Source organism: Echinococcus granulosus, assembly GCF_000524195.1.
Source record: "Echinococcus granulosus chromosome Unknown EG_S00159, whole genome shotgun sequence".
Taxonomy (NCBI): domain Eukaryota; kingdom Metazoa; phylum Platyhelminthes; class Cestoda; order Cyclophyllidea; family Taeniidae; genus Echinococcus; species Echinococcus granulosus.
In genome coordinates this window covers 114,794-128,799 of record NW_020170539.1, presented here as the reverse complement: position 1 = coordinate 128,799, position 14,006 = coordinate 114,794, and the positions used below count along the sequence as shown (strand labels likewise).

Below are 14,006 nucleotides of genomic sequence, written 5' to 3'. Positions count from 1 at the left end.
CTCTTACACCCTCGTGCCTTTCTCACCTTACTTGTCTCACCACTTTCGGATCTTGGCAGTAGGACCTGACACTGCGACAGGTCTATACCTTCAACAACATCGACTTCAGCGTCAAGAGTTTGGCTGGAGCACCTTCGCCATGCGGAGGAATCAAGTGATGAGACGAGGTGGTGCGCCGTTGCTTCATGAATGTCCTCAGTTTAGATATGTGAACACGTCAATGCTGATGCATAGCACACGTCGGTCAGAATATGACCTCAAACATCCACGAAACTTCATTGCGAAGACAGGGTCACCGCAACGTGTAGCGTGAGAGAATGAGAGAGGTAGAACACAGAAGCGCTAATCAAAGGTTGAAATTGATTCCCAGGACCCGTAGGGTACTATTCTGACTACGCAATGGCGTCATGTCATCGTCTATGGCATCATTCCTGGCTGCTAAGCCGTCAATTCGCATGCACCCACGCCCATGGACATAGAGGCTGAGCGCCAAGGGGTGAAGTACTGAATGTGAGACCGGTCTCAAGGTTGAATTTGTGTGAAGGAAATGTCACGAAACCTGGCTGCGTCGTGGATACTACGAAGATCTCAAATAAATACGGGGCCTAGACACACCACAACCGATTGCTTAGGCATCAATGTGAAACACCTTGCATGCACCAGAAGCGGTTCCGCCGAGGTCACGTACGCAGCACCTTTTGTACTCCACCCAATCACCTTCTGCTCCTCATCAATGGCGGTAGAGAGAAGTCCAATTCACTCCTCAAGTCGACCGTCTAATCCGATGAAAAACCTCCAATCCGTTCTTGTAAAATTTCTTAAAGATGCGGAACTTTATCGTAGCTTACAAGCAACTCGCACTCGGTCAGATTCCTGTAGGCAGGCGTTTCAGGATTCTTTCCCTTCATTTTACCTCCGACATCCTCCCATACGATAAAGCATTCTTTCAAAATTGCCAAGTGAAGAGTCGACCGGATTACCCTATTCCTTACCTCGGTGACTGTCAAAATTTCGGCCTTATTAACAACAACTGTGGATAGTAAACTTTCATACAAGTGAAACTCAAGATTTTTACTTGCCAAGTCCCCCAAAAATCTTCCAGCTTCTTTATTTCCACCTTATCAAATTAGATGTAAAGATTCAATGCAACTTCGCAAGCTCAATTTTGCAATATCAACTGGCTATTTAAATACACTCCATAGCCATAGGTGGTATCCAGCAAAACTATGAAAAGAGTATCAAACTGGGGGAGATTTTATGGCAAAGGCTCAAAGTAAAAAGTAAAACATCACGAATAGCAATCTATCAAGTCAAATAAATTGAACTTTCCTTCTCTCTTCACAAACACCCCCCCCCCCCGTGAGATGCTACGCCTGAGCGGTTGGCAGTGGATGTGGACGACGACGGTGCCGCTCCCTCTTCAGCAAGGGAAAAAGGTGATGAGCCGACCACAAAGCACAGTATAATCCCCCAGCCCTCCATCCCAACTTCATCCATGCTGAGATGGGTAGGAAATAAGGCGATGGAGGCATTTATTATGTTCTCTTGCACAAGACTGTAGCATAGGAGGGCAACTCAAATGTGCATCAGCCGGGTGAGAGGGGAGATGGGCAAGGAGGCAGAAAAAAAGTTGATAAAATTCAGCGTCAATATCCAATGTACACCTACACACAAAAGAGGAAAAAACGAGAGAAACGGAGGAACAATCGACTTGATACACTGTGAATGATTGATTGGGGGTGGGATTGGTTGATAGAGGGAATTTCCAATGCCCGCACTCTCCTCAAGATGGTAAAAGCTTGACGTGAGTCAACGGAAAGAGGCCATTTCGACTGGGCTGCCCCTCAATGTAGCCCAACTAGGTAGGGTAGGGAAAGAAGGCAGCTATGAGTAGATGTGCCTTTTTGTATCAATAGAAATAATAAAAGAAAAGGAGAAGTAGGCAGAGCCCGTATCTTGTATTGTGACCTACCCACCAGTTGACCTCCACATCTTTTACCACCACAATAACTTCAGATCGTCTGAAGGTCAGTTCATCGGGGTTCTCCGCATCGCAGTCGTAAAGTGCAACAGCACGTTGATGCCGCAACGCAGCTGGAGGCTCATTGGTGACGCTTTTTCCTCCACCGCTGTCAGCAGTAGCGCTGGCAACTGCGATGGGAGGGGCTGCAGCAGTGGAAGTGGGAGGAAGTGGAGGAGGAGATGATTCCACACCGGTACCAGGATGCTCCTCCAACACGTCCAGCAACACCTCGATGTGGTCCGAGGCAAGTGGGGATGAAGGCGCACGCAACGGCGACGCAAGGGTTCGCGAGGACCGTGTATCGGAGAAGGAGAAGCAGGCATTCTGCTGGGGGTAAAGAGAAGAATCGTACGATGGCGATGAAGGGCAACTGACAGCGCAGTTTTCTCCCAGTGACCGGCTGCACTGAATGGATTGCGGGGATGTGTGTACTGTGTTTCGTTAACTCATTTCGGTTCCTAAATATTCCTTTGAACCAGGCAGCTGGGTCCAACATACAAGAGCAGATTGAGGGACGGAAATCTGGTTTGGTAGGTGAATGATTTGTTGAAGAAGCGACATAAAAATAGATGTAAGATGAACGGAGCATGAATGGGGACGAAGGAAGGTACTTTTCCGAGCATAAAATTACAGATAGCTACCCTACCAAAAAGTGCTTTGCACTTATGCATTGTTATGCATCCATGTGTCTACTAAAATGTGAAGTGGAGTTGAGCACATAGCGCGGAAAATCGCTAACCTCGACAAGAGGGGGCTGGGGCGCGGGCCCCTTCTTACGTGGCAGGGTAGCCAAAGCAGCAGCCGAGGTATCTGCGCGTTTGGACAATCGGTGGTTGGGGCGACGGCAGCTACTGTTGCCGTTATCCATGCGCCACTGGTCTGTGGGAAAGAACAGAGAGGGAGAGAGAGGAAGAGAGCGAGGGCGTCAGAGCCAACCAGTGTACAGACAGGCTGTTTCCTTACCTCGCGACGAGAATGTGAGCGGTGGTGATCGGGAGAAGGATGAATCGGAGAGCTTAAAAAAGAGATGAATACAACAAAACGTCCATCCATCATTCATATACTGGGTCTGGCTTAAATCATCATCACTCACTTTGAAAGCTCCTGCCAGAGTTTCACGAAAGGCTCTGGTTAGCCCATCCTCCTCATCCGTCGCATCCTCATCTTGAAACGAGTCACCTTGCTTCAGAAAAGTATTAACGGCCGCAGAGGTGACCGAGAGAGGACGAGAATCAAAAGCGTCCCACCTCACGCTTTCAAGATCATCCAATGCCTCCAAGAGCCGTTTCCGCGCTGCTAGTTCCCTCGTTGTCATAGACGCCGGCGAAGTGGAAGTCAGAAAAGCTGGAGGCGCACAATCGACGCCAGACGCAGTGTCAGTGGCTGCAGTGGAAGCATCCATCGCCAACTGAAGGAGGTGCTCGCACCGACGCAACGCCTCCACCTCAGCGTTGATGGACGAAGATGATGTTGACAGACGCGCCTCAATGACGTCCAACGGGGTCTGCTTCAACTTGTTGACTGCGGTGAGCATCTGAAAAAAATGTGATATAGGCAAATCAATAGGTGGTGACTACACCCAACCAACTAGTTAAACATTCAGCTCAAAAAACTGCTAACACACCGTAGTTGGAAGAGCGCCCCAACCGACACCACCACTGCCGCTGACACCGGCGCCGAGGAGCAGCCGAAGAAAGTCGGGGAGAGCAAACTTTGCGGCGTAGTGAAGAGCTGTCTCACCTGCCGCGTTGGCGCGTTGGAGAATGACTCTATTGGAGAAGAGACAGAAGAGAAGCATTTATTCACTTCCTAGAGTACCTACAGCGATTGTAGAGACAGACATAAAGGATAGGCTAAGTAGACAGGGAAAAAAGTGAATCGAAAACTTACGCTGATGAAGGCGCGTTCTGCAGGATGAACTGCACGAAAGCGAGGGAAGTGTTAGACGAAGAGGCCTCGCAGGATTTTGTACTTGTCGCCGCTGACGCAATCGCCACGTGGAGTGTCGTATCGCCTTCTACCAACTCCTTCTCCGCTCCTCCAACATCGGCTTCGCAATCGACATCCAGCGGTGCTGTCAAATCAACGCCCTCCGCATGGACCTTCGAGAAAAGCAGAGAAGCGTAAGTGACTGATCAATCGCTCAATCTTCCAACCCAATTGGGCTAGGATCTTCCGACGAAAGTCACACCGACAAGCTGCCCATGCATTCAGTGGGACCACATCTCCAAACCAAAAATGTGGAGATATTCGAAGAGGGCAAAGTTTTTGATAAGTTGTCTTCGCAAAGATTGCGCATTTCTAGCGACAATTCCAGAAACGAACAGAATGTCATGTCAACTAGCCTATCAGGCTTTATTTCCAGTCCAGTTAGGGGAGCATCCAGACATGTAAAAAAAAATTTTGCGTTGTAAGTTGTAGGGGATTACAAAGTGCATACAATTGTTTATGAATCACAGGTAGGCGTCAGCATGCCAACTACCTTTACTCTGCTTTTCACTACTTCTCTTCATTTACAAACATCACATCACAAAATTACGGTTGAAACAGCAGTGCCATCAGAACCGCGCCTATTTCTGACGGCTGGCCCGATGTTAAGTTCGGCATAACGCCCGGTAACAAAAAACGGGAGCAGATTCATAGGTTGAGAGAAGAGTCAACTGCATAGAATCATGATGCTCTGAGCCTCAGCCATGGGTCAGGTGCCAGCCACTGCGACAAGCGAGGTTTCATTGAAATGACAATGACGTGGAAGGAAAGGAGGAATGAATAGCTCTTTACTGCGCAATTAGGCAGCGCTATCTCATTTTAGCAATAGTTAGTTACCAGTGGTTGGCTTGAGTAATCATGGGCAAGCAGGACGTAATGTAACAATAATTACAAGTCAAAATTAGTAAAAAAAATATTTTTTTCACCTGAAGCAAAGCGCGGAGATCAGCGTTGCGGATTGCAATAAGTAATTGGCGACGCAAAAACCGATCGTCTTGACGGTCGTCATCATCGTCTCCGTAGCTTCCTTGTCGCACATGTCGTCTGTTAATTATGCTGCCACCCATAGTGAATTTGTGCTCGAGGTACTTCGAACGGATGTACGCGCGTCGGCTAGGAAGAATAGAAGGGATGGAGAAATAGGGTGCACCTGCTACTTAAATCGGAGTTGAGTAGATGCAGCAAGAGTTTCGCGAAAGTAAACAGTTTGTCAACATCTAAGACGCTCAAAACTTCACTGGGGAGAATAAGGCAGTCGGAGAAAATGCAGTAAATGATATGTACAGGATGTGAGTAAGCCAAGTTAAGATATGCTAATTAGGATGTGAAGGTAGGAAGGACTAACCTGGCACTATCTGAATCGGGAGTGGGCTTGACGCCATCGACTAGGGCAGATTCGTAAACTTCATTAAAGAGCCGGTTGCCGATGAATCGGGGCAGCTAAGACGCAGTCAAAAACCGTAAAAACCATATATAAATGAAAAAAAATCACCCGGTAGTATCCAGGCAAGATATTTATGAGTCAAAATGACACAAAAGCAAAGTGCGCTACATTACTGCGTGCAAAAGGAAAGGGAAACAACGGGAGGATTGAGAGAGAGAGAGAGGGGGGGGGTGGAAAATGCGTAGGAGACGGGAGGAGGTGTGAACGAACCCACCAGCAGCTGCGCAGCGCTGAGATCATCCATGAGGAGGGACTGCGTGCGCGAGTACTGCACACCCAACTCGCGATGGGTGCCACAGCACTCCAGACAAATCAGCACGCCCAGGTTCACACTCACCCACTCTGGATCTGTTGTTAATGCCAATGTTAAAGTCAATGTAAGTAGCACCAGCATTAAGGTCAACAAGAGGGGCGGTAGCGAAGAGCTTTTTTTTCATACAAATTAAATCTATGAAAGCTTTGGTGTTGTAATGAAAGAAGATTACTGAAACGGGACAAAATACTACCGATACTTGTGTTGAAGAACAATTTGCCCAACACCACTTCGGTCACCACACTATAAGAATGGGGTTTTGTTCACGTCACCCATGCTATAAATACCTAGGTCGTCCCGTGCGCCTATTATAAGGCTGGTTTCAACGTTTCACGTCTTCCACCGGCTCTGGAGATAATAACGCAGGTGCTGTATGTGCCAGAGGTAAAAGGGTAGGCTTGCTTAGATTAAAAAAGTAGGAAATGGGGAAGTTGCCGAGCTCACCGGGTCGATTGCAGTCGGCACACACACGGTTGCCAGGCACTTTGGTACGCATGACATGCTGAATGCTGTGGTGCAGTTGAGCACCAGATAGCCCATTAAAAAACGTCACCGTTGCCGCCTCGTCCGAACCAACTGTGGAGGAGTGTGAGGAACGCGAACCCACTCCGTGACTGAAGTGGGATCTGCAGGCGATGGAAAACAAAAGTTGACAAGGGTTTTGCTCTGAACGAAAAGGTGCGTTCACCTGCACTCAGATAACCAAACAATCAGACACACACACACATACACACACAACCAGGATGACATGCTACTACCGCCACTATTGCATGGATAGACAGTAAATAGACTGGACTGAAACTGGCAAATACAAGCAAGAGAAGAAGGGCCCACGGGACAGATGGAAACACTAACTCTAGTAGATCGGTATCACTGCCATTAAGACTGCTCTCACGACTATGATGCTGATGGCCATGATGGTGCATGGAATTGGACATGTCAAGATCGCAGAGGGTGGATTGGGGAATCTCCCTCCTCGATTTCCAATCGGGATGGTGCATGGCCTCGTTGAATGCCGCTTGCATGGCGTTGGACAATACGTTGGTCCACCTGCCAAAAGAAGTAAGTCTTCGTACGAATTCTACTTAGCATTTGTAAGTAGACAAAAGGATATCTTGAAGTGATTTTAAAGCAATACTGACGATGGCAAAAAAAGAGAAACATAGGAATAACCGCCCAAGTTACTTAGTAGTTAGACCCAACACATTGACAATGAAAAAAGGGGAAGAAAGGCATTTGGCTAAAAGAAGTGAAACTTACTCCTCAAAATCCTTGTCATCTTCAGCCTGGAATTGATAGGTTCGATTGTCTAGACGGTAAAAAATGGGTGAAAACCCCATTTTTTATTGAATTTCCCCCAAAATTAGCACAGTACTCGGCTTAATTAGGATTTGAAACAAAGAATTTAAACGAGCTACGCCGCGGACTAATCAGCGGACCCTAGAATTTAGAATTACTCATCAACAAGTAGATTCTTGGACCTTCCAGATTTACAGTCAATGACCTATTACGCATTAAATTAGTTTACCACACACTGTGGACATACTAGAGACGAGGAAGAAGGAGCGTTTGTTACTGTTGGTGGCTGCGGTGGCGCTGGTAGATAAAACGGTGGAATCAGACGCCTCCATCATCGTCGGTGCCGTCTCGATGGAGGCAGCAGTAGTAGCCGTTACGGTGGAAGATTGATCAGTGTTTGGAGTGGGAGGAAGTTTCAGCTGACAGGTCAGCAGTGACAATCGCACCGGAGGTTTCGTTTCATCCGCATGATAGAGGCAGAACTCACCGTTCTCGCCGACACACACACGACGTCGCTGCCACAACCGCTTTATCACCTGTGAAGATAGCAAAACCAGCACAATGGCTTATCCCACCTTGACCTTTCCAAATTGCTTCCCGCTCTACGACTCTTTAACGGATTCAATGTGCAATCACCTTGCTGTCCGACTTCTTCAACAGAAAACCACTTTTCCGCTTCCCGTAGGCAAGGTTCAGCGGCAAGGCCTGTGCCCCCAGGTAACCGCTGTTCACCGGTTGGACCGACTGAAAGTAAAATATTCCCGCTTAAACGTGTTTAGGGGCATTCGAGAGGCTGATAATTTTTTCAAAAAAGCAAACCAGTTTAAAGGATGTGGTTCCGATTCATCATCCAACATGATACTAGTTGATATGGCATCCCACGTGTAAAAAGGGAATGAAGATGTCGAACCAAGAGGATAAAAAAGGGAGCTCTCTACTGAAAAGGCTAAATGAGGCGACAACGACGCACCTCCTTCTCGATGAGTTTTCTTACGGCCTCTCGCGTATCCACTAGTTGGCGTTTCTGGCTGTCGTGCTGTTTCTGCAGGCCACTGATGCTGCTGGCTAAATCAGGCAAGGTTTTGCCGAAGTGCTCCATCACCCCTAAGCTCTCTCTCAGATAGCTGAGCGAAAAAAAAAACAAAAGGGAGTAGTAAAAATGACGCGCTGCTTACATCCCTTTTGAGAAGGTTTGGACGCAAAGTAGCAAAAGAATGGGATGGCTGAAAAAGAAATGAATGCAAGCTCGGAAAACAGATGAGATGGGAATGTTAAAAAAAGGAATATAAAATAAGATTAATTTCTGCTTTTTAAATAAGGAAAGAGTAAAGCGATCCAAAACTCACTGTAAGTGCGCATGGTAAAAGTCGACCAGGTGTTGCAGAAAATCGGAGCCCTTTTTCGACTTCACTTCGTTCACTTTGATGAAGTACTAACCGGGTGAGCAAATAAACAAAATAGGCTTAAAGGTTTGCCATTCGCTTTCTTTTGTAAGCACAAACAAGCTCAAGGAACGGGCAAGGGTATTAACGACTGCGCGACAACATCAAACCACGGGTTGGGGGCAAGGTCAGCCAACAAGATAAGAGAATGTTGGCGAGGCTAGGCACCGTGGCAACAAAGTGCCATTTGCCTTAATGGAACACACATCTCTTGTCATTAACATAGCCGCAGCCAAAGAGAGCCTACAGATGAATATCCCCATCTACATTGTGCTCACAGCAATAGCTGTGTGAGCCAAATTCAAACCTAGCTACAACGAGTTCCACATTTTTCTTCGAAAAGAGTTAAAACAAAGTGTCAAAATATTGGAGATCAAGAGAAGCAATGCAAGGACTTGAGTTGCATACCTCGAGGTCAAGAGGGAGTTAAGAAGGAAAGTAAGAAAACGAAGTGACCTACCTCACAAACCTCCAATTGAAGACGTCGACGTTCCTTCTCCAGATTCTCCGCCATCTCCACCGTGAAAGACTCCGGTGTGTATAAACCCGTCTCCTTCATTGCTTGAAGTTTTTCCTTCTTCAACTTGTCACTAAGATGAAAGAAGCCTTTTTTTACTCCTCACTATGATTTCTCAAACTCCTCAGTGCCGTCTGTCAACTAGCGACTGTGAAGTGTCACGGTGGCAATATGTCCCCCAATTACAACTTCTTCCTTCCTTCCAACTAATCCTGCGCACCTTAGAAGCTGATCCAAGTTCAAGAGACTAGGCGGTGCTACCGCAACAAGAGCAATAGCATCGCACTGTTCCAAGAAGGAGCTGGTTGGATATTTGGATGAAAGAACACTCGGAAAGAAATAGCCATCTCTGAATTAGCACACCAATTGAAAGTAGTCGACTATGCCGGTGGCCTCGAGATCCGCTAGCAGCCTCTCAGTCCTATGGAGCTGCTTTCGTACGCTCACGCGTCACACTGGTGGCAGCATAAGGCGACTCTGCTCTAAGTGACTAACAATTTCCAACTTCGCCGGGGTAGGCATCACGCCTATGACCCACAGCCACAGATGGCTGAAGTTACCAAAACTCACAAGATGGAACTATTAAAAAGTCATCGGATTTCGACAGTTAGTACAATTTTAAGCTCAGCGTGATGGTTAGGTCTGAGTGCAGACCAGATTTAAATAAGATAAAGTCTTAAAGAACAGCACTTAGTCGGATGAAACTAAGAATGAGCAATCGAACCTATTTAGTGAAATGTGAAGAAGTAGAATGAGCGCCACTCGATAAACAGATGTGGTCATTTAAATAAAAAAAAATATCTCACAAAGCATGCAATCGAACAGGGTTTACGAGTTGCACACCAAGGATGAACAACTTCCGGTCTGGTAGTGGTCGCTTTACCTTCCCCCCGCCGACTTGCTCGCACCCCTCGAGGTTTACATTCTACGCATAAATATGGCGCTACCACTCACAGACTCGACCAATTTGACAAGATGACACATCGCAACTCGCTGGCTTCCCATTGGTAATCCAAATGATGAAATTCATCTGTCTATGAATTTCACGTTTATAAAATGCAAACAATGCCTGATTCCATGTTTGAGCACTCTCTTCCAACGACTTGGCTTGCAAATTCCTCCTTACTTTAAAAGACGCGAGTTTCCTGAGGTGGGCTATCTTAAAAAATGGCAAAGTGGATTAAATTAGTCCCCTCCTGCATTACAAAGGGAGCGAATCACCTGTGTCCTTTGTTAATGGGGTGAGTGGGTGCGGACAAATAGGCGAAGCGGCGGCAGTGATTGGCTAGGTGAGAGGTGTCACGTCACATCTAGACCAATGGGTGTCATTGGACCCCGATCTCCCAGCTTTATCAACATGAGCACACCACACATAAATGGCTGTTTCCATCCGATTCTCAATCCATTAAACATGGAGTTGACGCCTTCTCCTGCCTATTTTTACCTCAAGTACACAGTATATTTGCGCCCAGTAGGAACACGTGTCGTGACGCTTGGAGGCATTCGTATTTGCGTATTCTTAAAGAACGAGAACCACAACTGAGAGCTAAGTCGTCCTGACGACGTACGAAAAGACTCCCCATTTAGCATTCAGTTAGCGACTCATAGAACGCCGAGGTACCACCAGGCACGTGAACTGTGTGTCCATACATGAGTGTGACGCCCAACTGGCAAGGCCAAAACACTAGGAGGAGGAAGTTAGCGCAATTTTTGACTCCTACAAATTGAACAATTTCCAGAGGTTGGGAGGAAGTGCAATCTCAAAATTGGCTTCCCGGTAGCCATGTGAAGGTTCTGAAATGCCACTAAGATGACTAGGATGTGCAATGATAGCACACAAAATGCTGAACGAACGCTGCAAACCACAGACAGGCGGAGGGAGAACAAAATCAACTTCATTCTTGCGGTTTCATAACAACGCAAAATCCACAAATGCCAAGCAGGCCTAGTTTCGTTTGCCGATCGCTAAAATTCAGCATTATCGGACATGAATACAGACTCCATGTTGATGAAAATGGCACGCTAGATATGAAACTAATGAAATGTCCGAATTGCATGATGTGGAAAATTAAGTAAAAGTAGAAATCAACCAAATTCAAAGGAAGTTTACCAATAATGAGCAGAAGTAGGCAACTATTCCAACTCTTAGATAAATCATTTAAGCGGTTATGATACGTTCAATTACTATTTTAGATAGGGAGCACAGATCTAGCTGGAAAGCCGTATAAAGCAGAACAAGCTGATTTCCGTGTGAAGGGAGTAATTTGTACCGATGGGAAGAAGGCTACGGATTCTAGAAGGTACCCCAGCAAGTCAAGCTACAAAATTCCACAATACTACTGAGGCGAAGAGACGATTTACGCTGAGTATTTAGGCGAAGCGAATTTACCACGACTGACAATTCTCTTGATGGAAACGACAAATTGCAATAAGTAAATTAGTGGTGTGGCAACCGTCTTCGTAAAAGGGGAAGATTGATATTCCAGGGGCAAATAGAAAAGTGCATGGAAATTTCCACCTCTACTTGGTTCTTAACTAATGAGCGCCACAAAATTTTGCTACTCTTCTCGTTCCTTTCTCCCCAAATATGTCAGACCAATGTCAGCAGCTGACCTGCTAGGTCAATCAGTGGCTCTCCTTGCTATCGTGGGTGAATCACGCACCACTGTCCATTTGCGGTCACGGCTCTTTCGCCTTCCCTCTCTCCCTCGTTGATGCACCACAGCCACCTTATCTCCCCACATTGAGGACCAAGTTTTGACGTGAATTAAAACGCTTTTGTCGCAGGCAGAAGCTTGGCTAATCCACCAAAATTCATTTGCTCAAAAAATTTCATTCAGCATATTCGATTCAATTTACCTAACTCTCCATTGCCAATCTTTGTGTCAGTCCTATGCCCTAGGCCAGCTTATCAATTTTTTTCATTGTTTATCAAAACTATTGAAAACTGGTGGCCCATGATGATCGTGCGGACATGTCACAATTTAGCTAATTCTTGAATATGTTTACTTCAACAGTACTCGCCGACCGACTGGACCGGCTTTTCTTTCGAAGGGGGCATGGAAGCCTGGTGCAGGCTTGCAGTAGGCACCTTGAGATACGATTGGAAATTGTAACCAAAGGAATTCCTGCATGGTCATCTGTACTACAAATCATATGACGCAAATTAGAGTGGATTTATGTTCTCGAAATGAAAACCGCCTCTGCCATATTTTTGAAACGCTGATGGTAAATAAGCCGATTTTGCAAAGCGGTTATGCAATCTATGAGGGGGGGTTGGGTTGTATATCTTTTAAAATAGCTAGGAAGAGCAAAAAATTGGCCTAGACAGTGATATTTAGGGCTGAAAAATCAATTTCCACCATAAATATTCATAAATGAACATTAGAGTTTGACATAGATCGGCTGAAAATCAGTTTTGAAGTAACGCGAAAATATGAGGAACTCACTACTTGTACTCATATTCCTTCAGAGACTTGTCGAATGGTTTTTTGAGATCGCTTTTCAAATCTCCCTGAAGAAATATCTCCATCGGGAAGACCAAAATGCTATTCAGATTCTGCATCTAAAACCCAAACATTAAGCGATTACAGAAGTACAAATTTACTTGAACTAAAAAACTGCACCAACGTAAATACACCGGACCATACTCACCAAATGCCGAAACATATTTCCTAGATCACGGTGAATAACTGAAAATTTCCAAAATCCAGGAGTTAAATCACTTCCATTGTTGTTGTCCAATTGCGCAAACTGCCCAAGATTCTCAAGGTGATCACAAAGTGCTAGGATTGCATCAACATAGGCTATTCCTGCTCCAACAACACCCTTGACAAATTTGCGCGACTTAGCAATAAGAGCTCTGTCAGCGTTCAGACCCTGTAAAGAAATCAAACATAAAATAATGTTACAAACCTCATCCAGGTAATATACAGTCTGCCGAATAGAAGAGATCTTGGAACTGAATTCGGAATGTGAGGGGGACTGAATGTCTTTAAGTGTATCATTTATGAAGTCCTCTACACTAACCAACTCCGCCATTTCGGTTAGAAACGACGGGCACAAAACAACAACCGGGTAAACTATCGGCTATTTTTGAAAGCGCGAAGAGTAGATTGGTTTACTTAAATGAATCAGCTAAAAACTCAAGATAAAAAATTTTGAACTGCCATTTTTTTGGCAAAATTAGTTGTGCTCAATTTTTAGACCTTTTAATGTCAGGCAACAACAACGGTGAAACACCTATGATTAAATTTGGGAAATCGGATATTTTCTACAATTAAATGCAAGCAAAATAACCAACCAGCTAATCTGCATTCTCCTGGTTGACTAAATGCTGATTTTTTGTTTGAGTATTATATAACTTTGCCGCAAAATGAATTATTATTATTCAGTCGCCTATTTTATGCAGTTCTCCCAACCAACATCTACAGGAATGTGTTAAGATAAAAAAATTTCCAAATTTGCAGGCTAATATTTGGCGAGCTAATTTATTAAAAATTATGCAATACATTTGCTTGAATATAGCCATTATTTGGGAAGCGGTCAGCAGACGAATCTAGCTATCGAAAAATCGTCATCTCCTCCCCTGGAATAATTTGTATCTTTACGAATACTGCATAGATCACTGTGTCCTCACTTAATTAGTTAACAAATTCTAGGGATTTGAAGGTCTAGGTGGAAGGGGTAAACACCGATTCTATCACATTGATGGTGGAGGCCATCCTTAACGACTTCTTGGACTTCATCACGTCAGAGGAGGATCATATCATCTGTTACGCCTTCTATGACACCCACTTCTTAGGAGATAAGATTTTCAAGCTCTTCTTCATCCTCCTTCTTACTATAATTCTCACTTACCTCTGTTATCACCACACTGTTACGGGAGCAGCGTTGGCAGGATCCTAGGGTGTCAAATAGTCGTCTATTAGCCTCGGTGACGCACCCGTCTTCATCACTTCAGTGAAACCAGTCACCTT

At 45.4% G+C, this 14,006-nt stretch overlaps 1 protein-coding gene across 1 annotated transcript; it reads right to left on the bottom strand. All coding sequences in view use genetic code 11, as the record gives it.

Annotated features, from left to right (window-relative positions):
- Positions 1-346: 346 nt before the first annotated feature.
- On the bottom strand, positions 347-13,068 carry EGR_09662 (Arf-GAP with SH3 domain, ANK repeat and PH domain-containing protein; the record flags this gene model as incomplete). Its single annotated transcript, XM_024498911.1, has 22 exons — positions 347-482; positions 1,977-2,347; positions 2,763-2,902; positions 2,987-3,038; positions 3,117-3,557; positions 3,648-3,792; positions 3,914-4,125; positions 4,939-5,125; positions 5,358-5,452; positions 5,671-5,804; positions 6,214-6,395; positions 6,625-6,819; positions 7,030-7,078; positions 7,316-7,604; positions 7,705-7,812; positions 8,039-8,192; positions 8,415-8,500; positions 8,971-9,100; positions 9,248-9,328; positions 12,477-12,592; positions 12,682-12,906; positions 12,943-13,068. The coding sequence occupies 22 exons, from the start codon at positions 13,066-13,068 to the stop codon at positions 347-349; spliced, it is 3,654 nt and encodes a 1,217-aa protein (XP_024346684.1).
- Between the last annotated feature and the right edge of the window lie 938 nt (positions 13,069-14,006).